General features: G+C 41.9%; 2 protein-coding genes and 1 long non-coding RNA gene across 3 annotated transcripts in view; 2 read left to right on the top strand and 1 right to left on the bottom strand.

Annotated features, from left to right (window-relative positions):
• The window catches only part of LOC120418471 (uncharacterized), a 78,331-nt gene extending 57,644 nt beyond the window's left edge, over positions 1 to 20,687 (top strand). The window contains exons 3-8 of the mRNA XM_039580904.2: positions 4,149 to 4,256; positions 6,643 to 6,924; positions 11,754 to 11,954; positions 17,101 to 17,672; positions 17,735 to 18,442; positions 18,502 to 20,687. Coding sequence (XP_039436838.1) covers positions 4,149 to 4,256; positions 6,643 to 6,924; positions 11,754 to 11,954; positions 17,101 to 17,672; positions 17,735 to 18,442; positions 18,502 to 20,461 — 3,831 coding nt within the window. The 3' untranslated portion in view covers positions 20,462 to 20,687. The remainder of the gene's footprint in view (positions 1 to 4,148; positions 4,257 to 6,642; positions 6,925 to 11,753; positions 11,955 to 17,100; positions 17,673 to 17,734; positions 18,443 to 18,501) is intronic.
• Positions 105 to 1,204, bottom strand: LOC128092629 (uncharacterized). The gene is made up of 3 exons (XR_008211938.1): positions 819 to 1,204; positions 534 to 759; positions 105 to 473 (listed from the first exon to the last, which is right to left on the bottom strand). It is a non-coding gene; the product is annotated as an uncharacterized LOC128092629 (long non-coding RNA).
• Positions 20,688 to 21,068: 381 nt separating the features above from the next.
• LOC120418461 (CDK5RAP1-like protein) lies at positions 21,069 to 22,909 on the top strand. The gene has a single exon (XM_039580894.2). The coding sequence runs from the start codon at positions 21,138 to 21,140 to the stop codon at positions 22,872 to 22,874; it is 1,737 nt and encodes a 578-aa protein (XP_039436828.1). The 5' UTR covers positions 21,069 to 21,137; the 3' UTR covers positions 22,875 to 22,909.
• Positions 22,910 to 24,150: the final 1,241 nt, after the last annotated feature.

The following is a 24,150-nucleotide window of genomic DNA, read 5'->3' as shown; positions in this document are numbered from 1 at the left end:
TGTGCTTGGTTTTTTACATTTATTTAAAAAAAAATTAAACAGTATGTTAGAAAAACACTTTTTTTTTGTATTTAACGATTCTCATCTAGCTTCTGCTTCATACGGTACGCCACCGGTCACTTCCGAATACCCCAGGCTGGACGGTTCCGGATGGAGGCTTCGACGCGCGACAGCAGTGTAACACGATGGTCACGTTTCCGGCCTCAATCAGGACAGTCTTGGAGGAGTTGGCCATTGATACGGGAAGGGTGGTCGACGTTTCCCGGCTGGAAAATAAAGTGCCTGAACGGGGAGTTCCCGATCCTGGAAGCGCATCCGGAACATAGAGTTGATGAGGCCCTCGGAACGGAGTTCGATTTTGAGCACGTAATCCTACTTCGAGAATGACACAGATTTTTTTTTTGGCTCACTGTCCAGATTCATTCGGCTGAAGCTGCGCCGTCGAGACGTGAGTGTTTGTAGGCGGGAAGTTGCTAAAAGAGATGGAAAGTAAGTGAAGTTGGCTAGCCACTGCACACATTCTCAATACTCACCGGTGCTGTAAACCGCCGGCACCGAGTGCAACATCTGCGCTGACCACTTCCGATTATGTAGCTTTTCGTCGTCCTCCTCTTCGTCGGAGGCCCATCGTGAAAATAAACTTTCGCGTACTTGTCCAAAAACCGGAAGTTAATCTCACGCGAATTGACCTTCAACCACCAATCCCGGGCCACCACCACCCAATACAACCGGTGCGAATCCACATTCCTACCTCTCATCCTACAAAAACAAACAAAATCAATCAAAAACCCCACAAAACACCCAAGCTTCCTTCTTACGCATTCCGGCCGTGGAACAGCTGCAGTTCCTGCAGGAAGCTGGCCTTGTCCTTTTCGAGCACTCGACCTCGTCCCGCTCCTGCACCACCCTCCTTCGAAGGCGTTCCGCTGCTGCTGTTTGGCTCACGAAGGTTTCCGCGTCCGAGTCCTGGCTGCTGCCGCGGTCGGCTTTGCTTTGCGTCCTAGACTCACCAGCACCACCGGACCCACCAAAGTGTTTGTTTACATTTGCGACTTAGGCGTACACGGTTACACGAGAACGTCAAAATGAAAGAAATTTTACAGTCGAATTAAAAGTAAAAACTTTTAAATCAGTGAGCAATGAGATTTTCAAAAACTGTAGCAGTAAAAGTTTTCATTTTCAAAACAAGAAAAAAACTTTTAATGTAGCAAATTTTAACAACTTTTTAATTCAAAAGTGAGTTACTTTTGTCATTACCGTAATATTTTTTTGTGTGCAGTGTCTCCATCGTTGTTCACTGAAGCTACACTCAAACCCCGATGGTTTGACACAAACTGTTGTCAGACGAACGGGGTCACTTTTTAGTTTGACACCCCTTTTACACGGAGTTCACGCACACTACCAAACGTTTGTTTTGATAGTGTGCGTGAGCGCCGTGTAAAAAGTGACAGTTCGTCACTTTTTAGTTTGACTTTGACCAACCAACGCACAGTGGGAAAAAAGGGCCCAAAAAATTACCGAAACATGATTTCGCGCAAACCATCGATTGCTATACACCAAAAGCTTCGTTTTTGCACCAGGAACAATAATCCGATGAAAAATCGCACTTCACGGACCGGTGGCCGGAGTACAGGCCACCGGAAGATCCGGATTTTTGGAAAAAGTGTCAGATTTATCAAATTGTGAACTGATAAGCTTTCTTCTACCATGAATAGTCATGCAAAACAATCCTAGAATAATATTCAATACCATAGGACCCATCGGAACCGGTTCCACCGATCTCCGGTGGCCACATCTGGAACCGCATTAGGAAACAGCGTAAACTAGTCATGCGACGTATCAAACTTCTTGATTTTGAATGGGGACATGAGTTATACACTCCTCTCTTTAAAACATGAAGTTTGATATGTCGCAAGAGTGGTTTCAGGAATTTGCAAAATATGATCTTCGGATGTGGCCACCGGAGAACCTGGGAATCGGTCACCGGAGGCAAAAATACATTTTAAGGATACTCTCCATCCAAAATCAAGAAGTTTGATACGTCGCATGACTAGTTTACGCTGTTTCCTAATGCGGTTCCGGATGTGGCCACCGGAGATCGGTGGAACCGGTTCCGATGGGTCCTATGGTATTTAATATTATCCTAGGATTGTTTTGCATGACTATTCATGGTAGAAGAAAGCTTATCAGTTCACAATTTGATAAATCTGACACTTTTTCCGAAAATCCGGATCTTCCGGTGGCCTGTACTACGGCCACCGGTCCGTGCAGTGCGATTTTTCATCGGATTATTGTTCCTGGTGCAAAAACGAAGCTTTTGGTGTATAGCAATCGACGGTTTGCGCGAAATCATGTTGCGGTAATTTTTTGGGCCCTTTTTTCCCACTGTGCAACGGGGTACAAACTAAAAAAGTGTCCAACGAAAAAGTGACCAACCATCGGGGTTTGAGTGTATACCGATGGTTAATTCACCCATAAAGACCTCCGTCGAGACCTCCGTTGATCAGGTAGCTTTCTAGGCCATGACATCCGGGAGTTTTTGGATACCCAGATTTGAGGATGGCCCATTATCAGTGTTTTGTGGATGACCCCTTATATAAATGTTTCGTTTAATTGTAAATAAAATTAAAAAAGAAAATCTCATTTTCCGCCAAAACCCTGCAATAACGCTCCTTCGGTTTGCGCTCAAACCCCGAAATAACGCTCCCCCGAGTTGCGCTCTTCTTCGGTTTGCGCCCCCTCCTCAAAAAGAGCGCACATTTGAAAGATTGGTCTAAGTTTGTTTTTCATGCTAAACACTGCAAATATGAAACTTACCGGAAGTTCCGGATGACCGAAACTGTTGCCCCCGAATAAGCCCCTGGTGGATTGAAAAACCTTCTCCTCAAATCAAATGCAACCGGAAGCAACCCGCCGGTAAAATCGATTGCCGCAATGCCCAGAACCCTCGCCAGAACTAGTTTTACAGATCGGAATCAAAAATTAGCCACCCTTACCTTTCATTTGCGGCCATAACATTTGAAATCGATTAATTTCCATTTTTTGAGCGATTTCCTTCAACGTTCGACATTTCCAAATGTTGATCCAGCAAACAAAACAGCGCGCTGCTAACAGACCGCGGATGAACTTTTCTTTTGTTCTACAAGGGGAATTGGGGGTAAAACGGTCAAATTGGCAAACATTGATGTTTTAAAATTTGGCCATTCTAGTGCGTTTGAAAGGTCAAATTTGATGTAACAATGCCTAATTTACTGTAAAAATGAATTACATCGCATCAAAGTAGCGATATTTACGAAAAAATAATTATTTTTTAATTAAACCGAATGACGAAATGATCACTTAACCCCAATGCACCCCCGAATCTTTTTTCGTGGTGTTCATTCGCTCGCGCCAACTCGCGATCTCCGGGCGGTGAACTTTTCGCCCAATTTTGTCGCCGGCATCTTTCAATGAGAAGATTAATATACGGCAATAACTCTTTGCTGCTAATAAGTCACACCAACAGCGACCCGTCGTCGTCACCGCGACTTGCACCAAGGCATAATACATGCAGAGGTGACCGTGACTTTTTCCGCGGGGTTCCGGTACTCCCTACCCTTTACGAAGGGGACCGACCTGCTCATTTGGACTCCAATGAGACACGACTGAATTTATACTGGAGTTACGCGGTCGATGTCTGGAGATTTATTCAGCAAAGGCAATAACTCAAAGTTGTCTTGACACAATTCTAAACTCTCATAGTTTTCCTTTAAAAAAAACTTTGAAATTGAGCTCTGAATTTGGTGTGAAATTTATGACATAACTCAAAAAGCTTAACAACAAAAATCACTTCGTGACTTCCTTCCTGCTAGGGACATTAATCATCTTTGCATATTCCTTCTCCTACTCCGCCATGGGTGGACATTCGCGCTTCCCGCGTATTGTTGCGTTGAGATTCGTGCCCTTAAAAAGCGCTCGCGTAAAGTAATAAAACAATATTTACAATATTAACGCCAAAGCTGACACAACCGGGGGTTGATGTCTTACTCCCCAGGTCTGGCCAAAGTCACCGTCAGTCAGTCAGTCAAAGTCAAGCCAGACTTTGCGCGTGATCCATAAATTAAGTTTTAATACTGTGTCTGACGATTTTTTTTTTCTTTATCTTTCAGGAAAACACCAATCGTTCACCCCTGCACGACGCGGCATCGAATGGCGATGAGACGGCGGTGGAAGCGCTGCTGGCCGCCGGAGCCGACCGGAACGCGAGGGAGTCGATGGTGAGTTTGACTTTGACGTCGTCGTCGATCGTGTCGATAATCTAATGGATCGTGTAATTTTCGGTCGGAGGGTTTGGCACGGATTAAGGCTTGGGGTCAAGGTTAAGACGGAGATTTATCATTTGAAATATGTTGATATATATTGAAACCTCAATATTTTTCTAGATTTTTTTTAAATTTTTTTATATTAACAATTGTACAACAGAAATTTCAAAAAACAAAACAGAAAGTTTCAAATCAAAAATGCCATTTTGAATTTCAAGGTTTTTCCGAGTTATAGCGTTAAAAGAGTTTAGTTTCAGTTTTTTTTTTCTCAATCTCAGACAAAAGTATAGTCCACTCTCAATTATTCGAAGTCCTCAGATAAATGGGAAATTCTCCGCCAACTCACACAGCAGTTGCCCCGACCCCTCAGCAATTTGCGTGAAACTTTGTCCTAAGGGGTAACTTTTGTCCCTGATCACGAATCCGAGGTCCGTTTTTTGATATCTCGTGACGGAGGGGCGGTACGACCCCTTCCATTTTTGAACATGCGAAAAAAGAGGTGTTTTTCAATAATTTGCAGCCTGAAACGGCGATGAGATAGAGATTTGGTGTCAAAGGGACTTTTATGTAAAATTAAACACCCGATTTGATGGCGTACTCAGAATTCCGAAAAAACGTATTTTTCATCGAAAAAAACACTAGAAAAGTTTTAAAAACTCTTCCATTTTCCATTACTCGACTGTAATTTTTTTTGTAGCGTATCATTTTCTGGGAAATTTAATGTACTTTTCGCATTGACCCAGAAAGGTTTTTTTCATTTAGAACAAAATTTTTCATTTTAAAATTTCCTGTTTTTTCTAACATTGCAGGGTTATTTTTTAAAGTGTAACAATGTTCTACAAAGTTGTAGAGCAGACAATTACAAAAAAAAGTGATATATAAACATAAGAGGTTTGCTTCTAAATATCACGAGTTATCGCGATTTTACGAAAAAAAGTTTTGAAAAAGTTACTTTTTGCGTTTTTCTTTGTTTCGCCGTCCGTGTCTGTCGCGAGTGACCATGAACGGCCATGATCAACGACGACCAACTTTTTCAAACCTTTTTTTTTTTGTAAAATCGCGATAACTCGTGATGTATACTAGCAAACTCCTTATGTTTATGCATCAAATTTTTTGTAATTGGCTACTCTACAACTTTGTAGAACATTGTTACACTCTAAAAAATAACCCTGCAAAGTTAGAAAAAACACGAAATTTTAAAATGAAAATTGTTGACATGTTCCAAATTTTTTTACAGTCGAGTAACGAAAAATGGCAGAGTTTTTAAAACTTTTTTAGTGTTTTTTTTGATGAAAAATACGTTTTTTCGGAATTCTGAGTACGCCATCAAATCGGGCGTCCAATTTTACATAAAAGTCCCTTTGACACCAAATCTCTATCTCATCACCGTTTCAGGCTGCAAATTATTGAAAATCACCTCTTTTTACACATGTTCAAAAATGAAAGGGGGCGTACCGCCCCTCCGTCACGAGATATAAAAAAACGGACCTCGAATTCGTGATCAGGGACAAAAGTTTCCCCTTAGGACAAAGTTTCACGCAAATCTAAGAAAGGTCGGGGCAACTGCTGTGTGAGCTAGCGGAGAATTACCCGAATACATTATATTATCAATTGTACTACAACAAATTTCTTTAAAAAAACAGCAAGTTCAGAATCAAAAATGCCATTTTTTATTTTAAGGTTTTTTGAAGTTATAGTGTTAAGAAAGCTTTAGTTTCAGTCTTTTTCTCAATCGCAGACAAATATATAGTCCAGACTCAATTATTTGGTAAAGTGTTCTTCGCCAAATTATGTGCCTTCGCTATAAATCAAAATTGTTTCTTTTCTGAATATTCTACCGAACAATAAATGAGCACTCTAAGTGACGTTTATGATTTGTTGTTTCCTAACTTAATTTACAAGCAAGCCTTCTAAAATATTACCCCAAACAGAAGCATACAATTTATAACTACCTTACACAATTTAATAACCCTCGCTGAAATTGCGTTTGCAAGGCTTTAAGACAAAGTCGGTCGCACAGAGTAAGAAAAAAGAAACACACAGAAACATAATTCTGCCGCCCCTCGTAAAAATTGCAACAAAGTTTTATTGCTCATCTGTTCAAACAGAAGTGCTCTCGAAGCGGTCGTCATGCCCATCAAGTGTTCAGGTACCTACCTACCTTCGTGAACAAGTGGAGAAACTCAACGGCTCAAGTCCTCCTTCTTTACACCTGTTGTTTGCCGGCCGCCTCTCAGAGATGATTTCGCGCCGATAATTAAAATTAAGTAATTTTACACAAGGTGGCATGTAAAAGTAAAGTAATGTTTTTGTCTTTATTTTATTCTTCTTCTCACCGCAGCACGGCAACACGCCACTTCACGAGGCCGCCTGGAAGGGTTACAGCCGGTGCGTGAAGGTTCTATGTTCCTTGCCAAAGGTGGCCGCCCCCATCGGCGGAAAGGCCGAATCCGCCAAGATCAAGTCGGTGCTGCAGGAAACGAAGGGGGCGCTGCACAGTGCCCTGCTCGGGACGCGCAACTACGGTGGCTTTTCGGCGCTGCATCTGGCCGCCCAGAACGGGCACAACCAAAGCTGCCGCGAGATCCTGCTGGCCGGGGCCGACCCGGATGTACAAAATAATGTGAGTATTGAATAAAACTTTATCTTTATATATATTATTTATTTGATTAAACGTTAAATCCAGCATTCTGAAAAAAACGTTTTTTTAAGACGAAAAAAATCACGAAATATTTAATCAACAAAAATTGGATCAATAGTATCCAAGATTTCGTTGATTTGTTAGGATTTGATTGAATACTAAATTATTTATATATTACCCTCAAAAATCAAAATTTACTGGAACAAACAGGCTAGCTCTAAATCTAAATTTGTTTCTAATAATTTACATCAAAACCGACTACTTCGTGATCAAAAGTAAAAAACGCCCAAAACATGGGACAGTTATGCCTAAAGTTGTTTTCTGATTGTTTTTAGATCTGTGTGATTACATGTAATGTAATGTAATTTTACAGTTTTTTTTTGTGAAGTTTTACTTTAGAAACATGTGAAATTTTAATCAGTTCCTGATGAATTTTACTTTTTACACATTATTAGGTAAAAAACCCAACAAAAAGGTAATATTTAACCATCCAAAATTATTATTTTGTACACAGCAAAAAAAGTTGAATTTTGGAATGTTGAAAATTTGGTTACCTCTTTTTTGAGTAATATTACCTAAAAAATGTGTAAAAATGTTGAAAATTCATAATTTTCTGATGTAATTTTACACATTTTTTTGTACACAAACGCCCAAGGCTCCAAAAAAGTTGGAACGGTAACTTCAACTCAATGAATCTCGAGCATAACTCAACCAATAAAGATGATTCTTCTTTCCAGTGATTTGTTAGGATGTCTAGATGATTCTAGAACTTTGCAGAACTTAATTTGATTAAATCTGTAATTTTTGCGATCAAAAACATCGTTCCAACTTTTTTTTTCGCGTGTAAAAAAAAATCGCCAAAAATTCCGCGGAGGCAGTCGTTTTAAAAAAGGTGGAACGATGTTTTTGGTCGCAAAAATTACAGATTTGATCAAATTAAGTTCTGAAAAGTTCTAGAATCATCTAGACATCCTAACAAATCACTGGAAACAAGAATCGTCCCAATTGGCTGAGTAATGCCTGAGAACCAGCGAGTTGAAGTTACCGTTCCACCTTTTTTGGGAGGCTTGGGCGTCTGTGTAAGTTGGACATGCGTTTGGCGTTCCAGTGTTAAGCAGTAATTGTTTGAAATTGTAGAATTAAATGGAGGTAAATAATTTAAAACGTCACATTTTAAATTTTAATTTAACTAAAATAAAATAAAACAAATTGATGATTTTTTTTCATTTTTAGTAAAAAAAAAGAATTTTTTACAATAAAAGGTTCAACCAATCACGTGTTATTCGAATTTATCATTATTTTTTCAGTTGGTGGGATTCAAATACATGTTTATCAAATGTTGTATTAATATGCTTTGAGAGACTCTTAATTACATAGTTCACTTTCACGGATTTTGAATTATTTTTAAAGCAAGAGTAATTGTTTGGTTTTGATTGAGAAGATTTTCAAATTTCTTTACATGAGATTTTAAATTTCTTCCAATAAATTGCTGAAATAGTTCTTCTAAAAATGATTTGCTATTCTAAAAATAATATGCTTTTTCTCAAGCTTTTTCTGGAAAATTTAAATTTGAAAATCTCTTAATAATTTTGTTGGGGGGAGGTGTCCACGTGCTTCCATCCCGCCAGTCCATATGTATAGCCTTAGTGTTGTGTTTGCTGTATTTGATATTTTGTGAACCACACCGTATGCTGTACTCGACAGATATGGACTGGTTCCCGGCCGGGCTGATGGGTCTCGCAGCTGGCTAGTTGAACGTACCTGTTAGAACATCAAATCATGATGTTTTATCCTTTTGTTTCCTTAGTAACAGTAGCATAGTTAGTTCAGCAAGGGAAGCAATAGTTTGATCCGTTCAGCTGTTCAAGCAATTGCTTTCGATTCAAACTTGTACTGAACATTGTTGGACTACCTAGACTACGGTTGAAAGGAAACAAACACGAGGGTACAAAGGGATAAGCTCCCCCCGGATGGGGCTAAATAGTGGAACGCTCCCAGTGAGTTTTACTGAGCTGCTTTGGACATTTTAGGTAATAGTTGTACAAAAAAATAGTTAAAGCTCGGTATTAATTCACTGGGAGGTCGTGTGCAAATTCCCGTGCTTGTGAAGTTCTGTTTCTGTGTCACTGTTGTGTTAGCTTGTAACATGTTCGACATGACACTTCTAACTAGCAATGATAAGTTATGCGGAATTCTTCAAGTGCGGGAACACGACGAAAATTAGACGACCCGAAGAAATAGTGAAAGTGATAGTGAAAGCAAATAAATAAAGTGTCAATAAATAATCATAAAGTGAAAATATTATTATAAATATATTTAATATTATATTACACTTTATATCTGTTTAAAACTCACTATCAGAATTTAATGTTTTCTTGTGTTCTCTTTTGTTCTTTTCGTTTCAAACCGAATGAGCGAGCATCTGACTTGCTACACAGCTGCAGGACAAATTAACACCAGCTGTGATCAATACCACACCGACTGTCAAGGATTGCTACCAAGCTTGGTGTCCACGGCTATATGTCCAACCGAGAGACCTCCAAGGTCACAGGGAAGTATTAATTAGTATCGCCTTTTTATTTTTGACCCTTTTGTTAATACAAATTCCTTTGCAGATACACAGTAAAAAAAAACATGGTAAAATTACATCTAAAAAGAAGTACATCTTTTATGTCAGAAAAAAGCTTAAATTTTACCTCTTATAATGTGTAAATTTACATCTGGCAGACGCTAGGAAAAAATATCTGTAATCCTAAAAAAATATCAAACCGGCGATAGTTATATCTAGCTTACTAAATCCGCGCCCCAACCCGCACGGCTAGCTCGCCGCTGTGAAAACTGGTCGATCAAAGCCAATATAGCTCTATGTGCTCCGTACATTGTATACTGTATTTACTGCATATACGGTACATAGAGCTACATTGGCTTTGATCATCCAGTTTTTACAGCGGCGGGTTAGCCGTGCGGGTTGGGGCGCGGACTTAGTAATCTAGATATAACTATCGCCGGTTTGATATTTTTTTAGGATTACAGATATTTTTTCCTAGCGTCTGCCAGATGTAAATTTACACATTATAAGGGGTAAAATTAAAGCTTTTTCTGACATAAAAGATGTACTCCTTTTTAGATGTAATTTTACCATGTTTTTTTTTACTGTATACCACTTTAAAAGTATGGCTCGCGCTCTGCTTTGATGTTTTGCTTATTCTATCCGCTTTCTACCCCCAATGTGTCCTGCACTGGGGGTGCCTGGGGTAACTTCGAGTTGACCTGGGCCGCCCGAGGAATTATGTCGTAGGTGGCTCGTGTACCGGTTCACACACCTCTCCTCGCGGCAAGGTTTTCCGTTGGTCTACACTCGAACATGCAACATGGGACAGCATGAATCTTCAGCTGAAGCCGGACGAATGTATTCCGAAATAACAGAATTACAGAATTACAGAAAATCTCTTAATAATTTTGTTTTAGAGGATTTTTGTGATTTCTGTTAGCTGTTAGAGAGCTTTTTAAATGGTAATTTTACATGGAAACCAAAAATATAATCAAAAATCGATTTTACGACACTCAATTCTGAGGGCAGATTTAGATTCAGTGGGCAAAATTACATGGAAAAACATTTATTTGGACAATAATCGAATTTCGTTAGGGTGGTCCCATATGGTTTTCCCTTGAAAAATAAGACTTTTTCAAATGAAGATATCTCGTGTTTAAAGAAAAACACCCCTGAGAGTTTTCAGCGTTTGTAGTGCTGAATCTCCTTTTTCAAATCCAATCTGAAACTTTAAATTTGGCTTGCACCTTTTCGAGATATTTAGGTTTTAAATTTGCATCTTTTTACCTTAAAATGGCTGTAACTTTTGATCCTTAAGTCCAAATTGACATGTCAAAAAATAAAAATGTTTGTTTTTGTTGAGCTCTAAAAGTGCCCCCAACGTAATTTTTCTCTAAAATTTAACCCTGAATTACCACGTTCAAAAAACTGATTTTTTAAGGTTTGCTCAGATGCTTTCTATAAATTTGGTTTTAGACGGCGTAGATTACGAGATACAATTTTGGTGTCTCCGAAAAAGTTGCTTGAATTAGCAAGCCCAACAACTTTCTAGAAGACGAAAATATTCCTGAAAAGTTAGATTTTTAAAATCACCCTAATCGTGAACCACCCTAATTTTGAACTAAACCAAAAGTTGCCCCTTTTCATTTGCAACAACTCTTCTAAAAACACCAAAGCTCCACCACTTCACCATTTTTGGAAAATCCATTTTCCACTTAATTTTGAGATCTGGACCACTGTGCATTACTGTTGATCTAATCTAATCTAACCCTATCGCAGCCAGTCTTTCGAGGGCATCCTGGAAAATGCCTTAGGTTGATTAACGCCTAGCATCCTCTTGTCATTATTAACAATTGCAGTGCCCCATTGCATTAGATTGCATTGGAACATCACAAACGTTAAAGCGGCCAGGCCAACTGCGTAAAGTTTACCGCAAAGATGATTTATTGAATTGGATTGAGTTTGAGCACGAGTGTTCAAACAACAATACAGTTCTGAATCTACAGGGGAGGAAGAAACGTGGGGATCCCCCGCTCACGTTCCTGTTTATTTAGAGCAATTTATCGTTCGGAGCCACCATGCTAAGAAGTTTTGGTGCTCCTGGACCCTCGGGGATGGGACATTGTATTTCCACAGATGCCCTGGACACTATTTGCCGTGGTTATAGCGCCACAACTCGCTCGTGCATTTAGAGAAACGAATACGAAAGTTAAAAAAAAAATATCTATCGAACTCATCTTTTTCCTCTATTTTTTTTCAGTACGGCGACACGCCGCTCCACACGGCTTGCCGGTACGGCCACGCCGGTGCCATCCGCATCCTGCTCTCGGCCAAGTGCGACTTCGAGCGGATCAACCTGAACGGCGATACGCCGCTGCACATCGCCTGTGCCATGGGCCGGCGGAAGCTGACCCGGATTCTGCTCGAGGCCGGCTGCAAGCAAGACACGAAGAATGCTCAGGTAAGAAGACGGTAAGGGGGCCAGGTTGGCCTTCGGTCCGACGGTCAGTAACAAAAAAGCTCGAAAAAGCAGCTTTTTTCTCTTTATTCTTCATCGCAGTCGTGCTGTTGAGATGAAACAAAAGGAGGGGAGAAACATACATGCTTTAGATAAACGAAAATGCAAGAAAAGCCAAGATACTGGCAATTTCGAACCTCTTTTGGGCTATTCACTTCCGTTATCTGCGTTGTTGTGGGCCAGTTTGGTTTTGATTGTTGGTTCTCGTTTTTTTCTTCTCATTTTCAAAGCCTCAAATAATCGATTCGTGCCTGGTCAAAACTGCGTGTTATCGAGCGCGTAATCAGCATCCGAGCAAAAGAAACAAAACGTTAAACATGAAATTATAAATCAATTTGCAAAATAGATTGCAATTTTTTTGCAGACTTGCTTCTTGTTGGCGTTCAAATGCTTTAAACGATGTCGATTTTTGTTTTGAACTGCTTCAAATTGTGGCAAAAACCGCTTTTGCATATGTATCATTGGGTCAATCTAACAAAATTGTTCATGTTGACAAATTGGTTTTATCTCATTTAAAACATAGATTTTTTTGTTTTGACAAACCACACGAACGTTTAAAAAAGCCCTCAACCAATCTCAAACCACACCGGAAGCGCTCGTTTCGCTCGGTGCAACTCCAGCAAACCCTTTTTTTCTTGACTGTATCAAAATAACAGAAGAAAGAACGAACAACAAAAAAGTTGACTCCACTTTCGTTTTGGAAGCTGGTCTTTGCTGCTACATCCCCTACATCCACCCACCAGAGCTGGGCAACAATGCTGTACTGCAACTTGGCGGTTTTTTCTTCTTCCTGCGCGGCACAGATTTTTCAAAGGAATTGTTGGGCTTGTGTTGCGCTGAGTTCAGTGGACAATGTAATGACAAGGTGGTGTCTCTGCTGGGTATGATTACAAAGTGTACAAGAAAATGACTTTGATTGTTACTCGCTAGCAGTGATGGATGTGTAACGCCTTTTTGTGATTTAGTTTGTTGATGAACACGGAAGGTATTGTTTTGGGAATTATTTTGCATTTATTTAGCTTTTATTATGCTCGTGCTGCTACTTTTGTTTCTATTTTTAAATTATTATGTGATGTTTTTAAAGTTTTGAACTTTTATTTCAAATTGAATTTTATGTTGTTGTTTGGTTTCTTTTTCTTTAATTTTTCCTCAGTTTTCTTTTATTTAATTATTTTTTGCTCGATTTGGATTGTTTTACAAAAGTTGTGTTTCAAAACAATCAAATCAAAATCAAATTATTCGCTCTACAGCATTGCCTTGGCGTTCTCGATTGCGAGATTCCTACTCGAAACTAGGTGTCCGAAGGTTTCATTGTTGAGGCAATTGCAAACCTCTTTTTACACCTTAGCTTCCATCCACCCCGGGATTCGAACTGACGACCTTTGGATTGTTAGTCCAACTGCCTACCAGCGACTCTACCGAAGCAGGACCCAGGGAGACGACTCCTACACCTGGACTGAGCTAACGACCTAACCTTTAGGTTAGTCCGGGGCCAACATTTACTTCCCGTCCGACGGAAGGCGTGATCAGACAAATCTCGTCTCGAAAAATGCCACCGGGACCGTCTGGGATCGAACCCAGGCCGACTGGGTGAGAGGCAATCACGCTTACCCCTACACCACGGTTCCCGGCTCACATACATTTAGCTTTAATTTGAATATTAGGTATTTAACTTCGGAGCAATTCTACCAAGAATGAGCAAATATGTAATATCTGAAAATTGAGATGATTTCTCTAAGGGGCCATCCATAAATCACGTAGACAACTTAGGGGGTTGGGGTGTCGATTGTCCAAACTCCATACAAATTAGATAGATTATTTATATGGGTATCGTCAACCTTTAGAGCAAAACATCAATTTTGAGTCTTTAGTTCGTCAAAACCAATTTTTATACAATTATGGCAGCTGTCCATACAAATTGTTACCAGCAAGAATAATTATTTCACATAAAATTTATTTTATTTACAAATTCTGCATTTCTTTATTTAATTTTTTCAAACTTGATTTTTGGATTTATTTTAAATGACCAAAAAAACACAATTTAAAAACAAATTGGTCAAAGCTCATATGACCTACAATTTAAAAAACATATTATTCAAAAAAGCCGATTTTATCAATTGATTTTTTTACTTTATACTTTCGATAAAGGGCACCACTTTTAAGTTATATCCTGTTATATCCACCAAAAGATTTTTTTCTGTACAAAACGTGACCCACCGTGATAATATGTTTTTTTTAGAAACATCGAAAAATTTCCTTTTCGCTAAAAAAAATTAAGCATTAAAAAATCGTCTCTTTCCAGCAAACATATTTTGATTTTTTTTAAAGTCAGTTTTAATATTTTAAAGGGGTTTTAATACAGTGTTTTAAGGTCATTTGCGCAAATAAATTTATGTGCGAAAAGTGAAAGAAGAAAAGTTTTTTAAAGAGATTTTTGCCTTCCTCACCTCAATGAGGAAAGGCTATAAAATCACTCGAAAAATGATCTTCTTTATTCGACCTCGTAGACCCACCTTCACGTATATCTATCGACTCAGAATCAAATTTTAAACAAATGTCTGTGCGTGTGTATGTCTGTAAGTCCGTGCACCGAAAAATATGCACACGATTATCCCCGGACTGGCTGAACCGATTTGGACCGTTTTGGTCCCATTCAATCCGTCTTGGGGTTCCACAAGACCATTGTTAATATTATGAAGTTTAGAAAAATACTTCAAAAGTTATGCTAAAAAAACGATTTTTTGCTAAACTTCGAAAGATTGTAAAAAGGGTGGTTTTTGTAAGAAAACACGTCATGCTATATATTGGTAGAAAGGTACCTTTCCAACGCATTCAAAAGATTGAAGATCTGACAACCCCATCAAAAGCTATGAGTACTTAAGTGTTATTTATATACTCTTTGAGGCCGGATCTCAAATATTTTGATGAAAAAGTTGAAAAAGGTAATCAAAAGACCTTTCCAACGGGCCCAAAAGATTGAATATCAGACAACCTCATCAAAAGTTATAAGTACTTTAGTGTTGTATTGATGTTTTTTAAGGCCGGATCTCAGATATTTTGATAAAAAAAGTGTTATTTATACACTTTTTAGAGACTGTGTAGTTTATTCACTTTATGAATGTGAGGAAGGCACACCTAAAGGTGGATTAAGTAACGTTTTTCTTGAAAAAACCACAACACAGCAACTTTGCCTAAGACACCAAAAAGATCAGCAACGAACGACCGCATGAACCAATCACGCAAGAAAGTACTCGCAAAGTTTCAGATGAATCAAAAATGAGAAAAATAATCAATGTTTGAAATCTCAGAAAATTGCTCTTTTCAACTTTTTTTTCATCAATTTGTCTCTAGTTTACTTTTGTTGTGATTCAATTTTGCTTTCATCTTACCGTTTTTGCATATCTTGCAGTTATTTTGCTTTTATTGATTTGGATATGATTTTTCATGTATTCTGATTTTGCTTTTATTTTCGTTTGATTTTAGTTGTCTTCTATTTTGATTTCACTTTTGTTTTGTGATGATTTTGCATTAATTTTGTTTTTGAACATCTCCAATTTGACCAAACGTTGGCAAGTTAGCCTACTCTTGTTTTTTTTATTCTTGTTTTTTTTATTCTTGTTTTTTTATTCTTGTTTTAATTTATCATTTTATTTGATTTTTCTATTTCTTAAAGGTTTAATTTCGCTTTTAATCTTTCACTTAGCTTTTATTTTAGTTATATTATCATTTAGATTTGTTTTGAATTGATTCTGTTTATTATTTTTTTCTGCTATTATTTTCCTTTTATTTTAATGTTATTTTGATGTTATTTTACCTTACACAGTAAAAAAACCGATGGTAAAATCGCATGCAAAAGCATGCGAAAAAAAATTAAAAGTTGTCCAAATTTATTGAGCACAGCACTTTTTCAGTTCCTTTTTGGGGTCCTAAAGAACTTCCCAAAGTTTGAGAATGATTGGTGTAGTCCTCACTTTGCGCAAAGCGATTAAATTTTCTATGGGAATTTGTATGGGAAACACCATTTTTTAGGATTTTGATTTTTATAAAATTCACGTTTCACGCTGTACTACAACCAGACAACTACCAAAACATCCATGTAGACCCTTGGCTTTTTTTTCAATCCTCTGCCAGAACTGACAGAGAGGACTAGCGCCTTAGCCCGCTCGGCTACCAGACCGTTGAAATGAGTAGGATAAACTCCAATATGAGCTTGATATTTTGGTTTAGTAGGTCTCGCATAATGATAGGCTACATATTTCTGGGTGTAATATTACATAAAATTGCATAAAATAATAAAAAAAATATTTTACGTCCAGATTACACGCAGCTGGATTACCATTTTTTTTTTTTTTGCTGTGTAAAGAGTGTATTTATTGCTTTGATTTAGGTTTTATTTTTTGTTATTTTGCATCCTATAAAAAAAACATTTGGTTCCAAAAAATAGCGTATCCATCTTTTTTTTTCTTTTTTTTTTTTTTGAAACCCTTGTTGAAAAATATCTTCTCATCAATTCATCCAACTTCATTCACCACAATTCGAAACAAAGATTAAAACCAGCCGCATGGCTTAATAGCTGCGCCTTCTGTCTTATAAGCAGAAGGTTGGGGGATCAAATCCCGGTCGGTATTTATCCTTGAAATTTGATGAAAATTGATGGTCCAGTCGACCATCAGAAAGTCCACACTCTTAATGTACATTAATCCCCGTAGATGAAACATGTTATCTTCTCATATTAAATACGCGTCGATCGATCCCTGAATTACCTGAGGGAATTGAATGTCGAGGATTCCAGCGAGTGCCTGCATCTATGTTCAGGCGGGGCCAGATAATGTTCAAAGACCGCGGGATTCTGAATAGGGTTGTTGGAAGCAGCCTAACGGCTTTCAACAAAATTTCTCAGTATTTTTCCTGTATTAACAATTAAGCATAATCTTTATAAACTGTGAAAATAAAATTGTAAATTACAAATGATCATTTTAATTAAAAAAGTTTTGTGGAGAAGCAGAATATCAGTGAAGATTCTTAAGAATAAACACAAAAAACCTATAACTAAACCTTAAACAAAACTCTCTCAATTCCTCTCTTCCAGGGCGAAACACCACGCGACATCGCGATCCGCAAGAACCTGGTCGAGATCATCAACATCCTCAACACGCCGGTGGAGATCTCGGCGAGGCACGCCCGCGAACGCAGCTCCAGCAGTTCCCACCACAACCGGAAGAGTCGCGACCCCAAAACCGCCGACGGTCGCGATCGTTCGCGCAGCAAAGACGAGAGTCGGAAGTCTCGGGACAAGAGCCGCGGCCGGAGTGGCGGTCCGGATCCGCGGTACGACGTCGATCCGCAGCATTGGTCCCCGTACGGGTGTCATTATTTTCCCGATCCGAGGCAGTTTCCGTCGCCGAAGCTGGAGACGCTGCCGAAGGAACCGCTTGCGACGGGGGAGCAGTACTTTTTGGATCTGGCGGGGAACATCCGGAAGGGGCCGGTGGGCGTGGGGAACACGTGCTACTGTGCGCCGTTCTTCAAGCATTTGGAGCAGAGGATGAACCAGAACAGGAAGAGTATACGGAAGTACGTGCACCGGGCGACGGAGAAGTTGGATAGTCGGATGACGGCGTTGGCGCTGAAGACCGATGACCAGATTGAGGAGTTGACGAAGTAAGATTTGGGATGATTTCATCAAGGTGAGGTAGTTTAAATGAAAATTTCTTATTTTTCAGGACAATGATCGCCAACCGAGTACAATGTGAGAACAAGCGGTTACATCTGGAACAGTGGCTGAAACGAGGCATCGTGGAACGATCAACTGGTCCCCACAACTCCAAAACGAAGAAGGACGAAGCCAACACCAACACCTTAACGCGCTGTCGAAGTCTTGAGCTCCTGGACGGTGCCGATGACATTCTGTCCGACCGGATAAAGTCCTCCACTCCGCAGTTCTCGCGCAGCATAGACTTCCTGGACTCGCAAGATCACCTCCCCGAGCGCCACAACCGGAACCCGGACTACTCCGACCACTTTGAGAGTTCCAACAACTCCAACATCAAGAACCACTCCGAAATAGACGAGCCAAACCGGCGGACGCCCCTCCGCAAGTTCGACGCCGAACACCTCAACGGTAGCAAGCGATCCTCGTCGATCAGTCACTCCGGACGGGACAGCTACTGCTACTCGGACAAGGACAACGATCGGGAGAAGCAACCGCAGCAGCAGCAGCATGTGATATACCAGGACAGGGTGCCGAGTTCGGCGTACGGTGGGAATTCGTCCAAGGAAGATCGCAAGGTGTCGTCGTCGGCGGGATCTTCGAGCTACGATCATCGGAACGAGAAGATTAAGGTGACGGAGCGGCTGGAGGAGCTGCTCAGTAAGACGAAGAAGATACTGGAGCTGGAGAAGATCACCAAGAAGAAGCATACGGATAACAGGTAAATGAGAATGATTTTTAACTGAAATTAGATAAACTAAATGTACCCTTTACTTCCAGGTACATCCTCGCCCTGGACCGCCTCAAGGACATCCACCACTACGAAAGCAACCCGCAGCAGGTCTACCATGCCCAAACCGCCTCCTCAAAGCGCGGTGATCCTGGGACGAATCACCTGAACGGCACCGCCTACGACATCGCCCAGGAAATGGAAAAGATCACCCAATCCCTGCTGCCGGCGGTGCCAGTCTCGCCGGAAATCTCCAAAGACATTACCACGCGCAAGGAGCGATCGCTGAGCTCGCAAAACTCCTCCCACCGGAATGCGTCCGGGTTGATGCTCGGAATCAACGGAGCGGGTGGTAGTTCGACACCGCACTCGACCATGTCTCCGAGCTCGTCGCTGCTAGGCGGTCGCGTCCAGATGGTGGTTGGGAGCTTGGACGACGGTCATGATCATCATATGGCGTCGACGAACTTTATGGAGATGGTTAGCGTGAGGGGGGAGGAGGAGGACTCGGAGCTGGAGATGCACGTGCATGATAGTGTGAACGTGCCAATGGTTAATGGATTTTACGCGAATAACTGCTTCGAGGACTTGCCGAGTTCGTCGAATACGACGATCAAGTCGGCGCCGAACCATAGCCGGAAGAAGGCGGTGAAGGAGGAAGAGAGTGAGGAGGACGGTGAAGAGGTTGATGAGGATGAGGAGGAGGAAGAGGAGGACGATGATGAACAGGACAAAGACTGGGAGTCGGACGATCAGTGCGATTTGTCGGACATGGCCAATTTGACGCAGCTGAAGGAGCTGAAGAGCAGGATATTGAACGGGACGAATTGGCGAAGTCAGGTGCTGCAAAAAAGTGTTCACGACCTGTTCCAGAAGGCTAACGAGAATGGCGAGCCTGTTGAGGGTGCAACTCAAGAAGATCCCGCTTCAGTGGAGGACTCGGATCAGAATCGAGTCAGGTACATCATCTCGAAGCTGCAGAACACCACGATTCAACAGGTTGAACCACCACAAGTTCACTCGGAACTGGATCAGGGTGACAACTACTCAGACTCCAGTGAAGAAGAGGACGACCTGGACTGCGTCGACGGTCCCCCTCCTCAGGATGATCGCCCCGTGACGGCCAAGAGTCTAATCGAGATGTACGAGAAAGCACTGCCAAAGGTCGAGAACCAACCGCCGGTCGCTGCCATCCGGCAGCAGCTGTTCATACCAAAAGATGCCTACTTCCACGAACTGCCAAACAAGCCAAAACCGCCCCTCAAACCTCCAGATCTTACCTCACACCTGTCCCAGCCGGTCCTTCCGGAACCCATGCCCCTTACCGCCCACGCCCGAAGTCGTAACCCCCTCCCGTCATACCTCAACGACAACGAGATCTTCACCCAATCCCCTTACCCTCCCACCCACTTCGACAGCCGCGTCAACCCGAACCACCAATCAACCCCCGCCCTCTACTACCCCTCCCACTCGCCTCAGTTCCTCAACGGTAACGACCCCTACCTGATCACGCCCTCCTCCTACCACCACCACTCCCACTACGTCCCCCCGCAACCTCCACTCCAAGAAAAGCTGCTCTCCAGCCGAAAGTACATCAACCCGTCGGCCTACGCCATCTCCGGCGGCAGCACCGGCACCCCCTCCCCCGAGTTCCCCTACCAACTGACGCCCAACAGCCAACCCGTGCACCACCACCACCTGCAACCCCCGCCCTTCCACCAGCAGTTCCGCAAGTCGCAGGACAACCTGTCCAACGACGATTCCGGCTACATCAGTGCCAAAGTTAGTGAAATTGCCGCCAACTCCGGTGGAGTCGTGCCCGTTGCCGGGAGCAGTCCACATCCGCAGGTGGATGTGGTCGTGCCAATGCCGCGGCAGTTTATACCGTACCATTTGAGTAATGGTGGGGCGCCGCAAGCGAATGGGATGCAGCATGGAGCTTCGACGGCGGGGATGTACGGTGGTAACGATGATCAGGTGTACAACTTGGGGGCGTCGAGTTTGGTGTGAATTGTGAACAAATGTGTAGATATACGAGAGTATTTTATTTGTGAATTTTAAAGTGTTCCCTTTTTAAATTATTTTACTCCTTAAATCCTCAGTATTTTAATCGAGAAACGGTTTTTAAACTAGACTATACTTTGTTTTATATTGTTTTAACTTGATAGTACCAACCGTCGTGCATTTATGGTACTGGAATGTGTATTGTGTGTACATAAATATGTTGAAAATAAAATCAATGTACCTTTTGTATAAAAGAAAATTCCCATTTACCTAATCTTGATTTGTATATTTACTTTTAAAACAAGCAAGATCATTTTACAAACCTCGTGGGCAGCTTTGAAAATCTTAAACCAATGGTTTGTGACCCCTTTGGTCAAGTTAATTCATTTTTAGATAATCATATTTGCGGTTAAACTTACGAGGTAGGCCTGGCCAATAAGCTTCTAGCGCATTGGAAATGAACAATCCAGCCTGTACTTTTCTAAAAGCACATCAGATTCTACGTAATTGCTGTTAACCGTGTGATTGAACTGTCACGAAAAGGCCTTTTCCGGCAGCAGCGTGGTACAGCGGTCAAACGATTTTTTGAACAGTTTTTTAGTTCTTCGCAATGTAAACAAGAGATCTTTACAAAATTGCACTAAGTTCGGTTACTTAATCAATCCTTAAAACAAGTTCTACAATGAAGTGCGCCGCGCTCCGGTTCCTGTCCCGCCGCTACCTGAACCCAAACACCCTTGCCGTGCGCTGGAAACACGATAAAGTTAGCCCCAACAAACCTGACCTCCAGAGCGGACCTGGGCTGCAGGACTTCATTAGCGCCTCCGCATCGTCCAACGGTACCAATGTCCACCAGGTTCAACACCCGCGGGACATCCCGCCGTACCTGTCCCGGGAGAGCTTGCTGGGCCAGAGGAGGAAGGTGTTCTTCGAGGTGTACGGTTGCCAGATGAACACCAACGATACGGAGATTGTGTGGTCGATTCTTAAGGGTCACGAGTACCAGCGGACCGGAAGCATTAAGGACGCCGACGTGGTGCTGCTGATGACCTGCGCGATTCGGGACGGAGCGGAGAGTACGGTGTGGAACCGGTTGAAGCACGTGCGGTTGATGAAGGAGCGGCGGGAATCGGAGGGAAGGGCGTTGCAGGTTGGGGTTCTGGGCTGCATGGCTGAGAGGTTGAAGCGGCAGCTGGTGGAGAAGGAGGGTTCCGTTGATGTGGTTGCGGGTCCGGATAGCTACAAGGATTTACCGCGGTTGTTGGCGGTTGGCCAGAAGGGACAGAAGGCGATCAATGTGCTGCTTTCGTTGGACGAAACGTACGCGGACGTGATGCCGGTGAAACTGGATCGAAAGTCGCGGACGGCGTACGTGTCGATCATGCGAGGCTGCGACAACATGTGCTCGTACTGTATTGTTCCGTTTACGCGAGGGAAGGAGCGGTCCCGGCCGGTGGCTTCCATCCGCGAGGAGGCTCTTCATTTGGAGGCGAAAGGAATTAAGGAAATTACGCTACTTGGACAGAACGTGAACAGCTATCGGGATCTGAGTACGGAGTCGGACGGCGAGAGGCAAGCCTCCGTTTTGGCACCAGGTTTCAAAACAGTCTACAAAACCAAGGTTGGAGGTCTGAGATTCGCCGAACTTTTGTCGGAACTCGCGGAAACAGTCCCAGAGATGCGAATCAGATTCACCTCCCCTCATCCAAAGGACTTCCCCCGTGAGGTTCTAGAAACCATCGCTCGCTACCCGAACATCTGCAAGAGTCTCCACCTACCAGCACAGTCCGGCAGCTCAACCGTCCTGGAACGAATGCGCCGCGGCTACACCCGGGAAGCCTACCTAAACCTAGTCGACGAAGTACGCACCATCGTGCCGAACGTGACCCTGTCCAGCGACTTCATCTGCGGTTTTTGCGGTGAAACCGACGCAGAATTCGCCGAAACACTGTCCCTGATCGAGCAGGTCGGCTACCACACGGCATTCCTGTTTGCGTACAGCATGCGGGAAAAAACGACCGCCCATCGGCGCTTCACGGACGACGTCCCAACCCCCATCAAACAGCAACGTCTACGCGACATGATAAAAGTCTTTCGCGCGGGAGCGGAACGCCTGAACGCGCAGTTTGTCGGTCGCGAAGAGTTGATCCTCGTCGAAGGGGCGAGCAAGCGGTCGCCGAACGATTTGGCCGGACGGAATGATGGCAACGTGAAGGTGATTATTCCCGGAGGGGATGTTCCCGTTGGAGGGGAGGACGCCGGCGAAAGGAAGACCATCGTGAGTGGGGATTACGTTGCGGTCAGGATTGTGGAGTCGAATTCCCAGATTCTGAAGGCGGTGCCGCTGTATCTGAGTGGTATCAGAGAGTTTGCCGACAGAAATGGAGCAAAGAAGTTGGCGGAGAGTGTAAGTTGTTGAGAATAATTAGCTAAGTTGACTAAAGATACTGCTGTTATTTCTGTACGGAACTTGGAACGAACAAAACCCCTTAGATAAGTTCTATTAGGGGAACTATACCCTTTCTCGTCGCATTTCTATTATCGGCCTATCAACACTTTGGCGTTAATTTACATAACTGGAGCAACATTTGAGAGGGGCGGTACGACATTGCTCTACGCCCTTTCTCACCATTTAAAAACTTTTCCATTTCAAATTTTTCGTAAAATTCTAACAACCAGTTTTATATGCGGGACAAATTGAGTCCTAAACTAGGTCCTAAAGTTAAAAATAAATGGGTGATATTATTGTTCATATCCAGAGTTTTTTTTGAAAAGGACCAATAAACTATTGTCTTTCATATGTTTATAGGACCTAATCAAAAAAAACTCTAGATATCAATAAAGCTTATTTGTCTGAGTACAATTCTCGGGTTAGTTTTCAAAACGTCGTAAGAGCCAAACCCCTCAAGTGGGGAAAACCAATGAACAAATTTTCGACCATTATTTTAATTCTTATTTGTATGTGAGTGGGTTTCAAGGGCATATTTTTAGTCAAAATCATTGCTTTGACTATAAGCTATGGTTGTCATATCAAGTGAATTAAAATTTTTAACAATTAATGTGTGTTTTAGCCTTGTTTTACCACACCAGGTTGATTCGACCTTTTACATGAGCAAATTGTTTCATACGTCCCTGTACTTGGGACTTTTTTTGAGTAAGAATGACAATACGACCATTGGCAAAATTTATTTATTTTATGACTAAACCACATTTAAATCAAACATTATTATTTTGAACATCGTTTCAACACCCCCCGCAAAGAGGGCAGTCGATGTTTTGTGTTTTTGGAGGAGATTGGGAGAAAACATCGCAGGGGAGAAAGGTCCAACTGACAGATTTTATTCTCCCTCTCTCGCGTTGGCTCATACGCTAGCTGAGAGCACGAACAAAATGACGAATTACCACTGATTTGTTTATCTTTTCTTCAGTGGTCTATAGGACCTTGAAGAACTTGGGTTCCTGGAGTTTTGAGAGGGCGTTTATGCGTGATAAGATGGATGCGGTCATTATCGCTTGTTCCTGAACAGATTATGCAACTTGATTTTGCGTTGGTTTAGGCTGCCACACAAAATGATGATTTTGGGGGAAGCTAGCCGTCTCTTCCGGAATAAATGACTGAAACTGGGTTTTGCTGGCTGGCAAATTGGAAAATATTCTTCGCGCATCCTTTAAGTCATATAATCAGCGCAATGTAT

This window comes from Culex pipiens, chromosome 2 (genome assembly GCF_016801865.2).
Source record: "Culex pipiens pallens isolate TS chromosome 2, TS_CPP_V2, whole genome shotgun sequence".
Taxonomy (NCBI): domain Eukaryota; kingdom Metazoa; phylum Arthropoda; class Insecta; order Diptera; family Culicidae; genus Culex; species Culex pipiens.
Note: the sequence above shows the minus strand (reverse complement) of the source record. Positions and strands in the feature narration are given on the sequence as shown.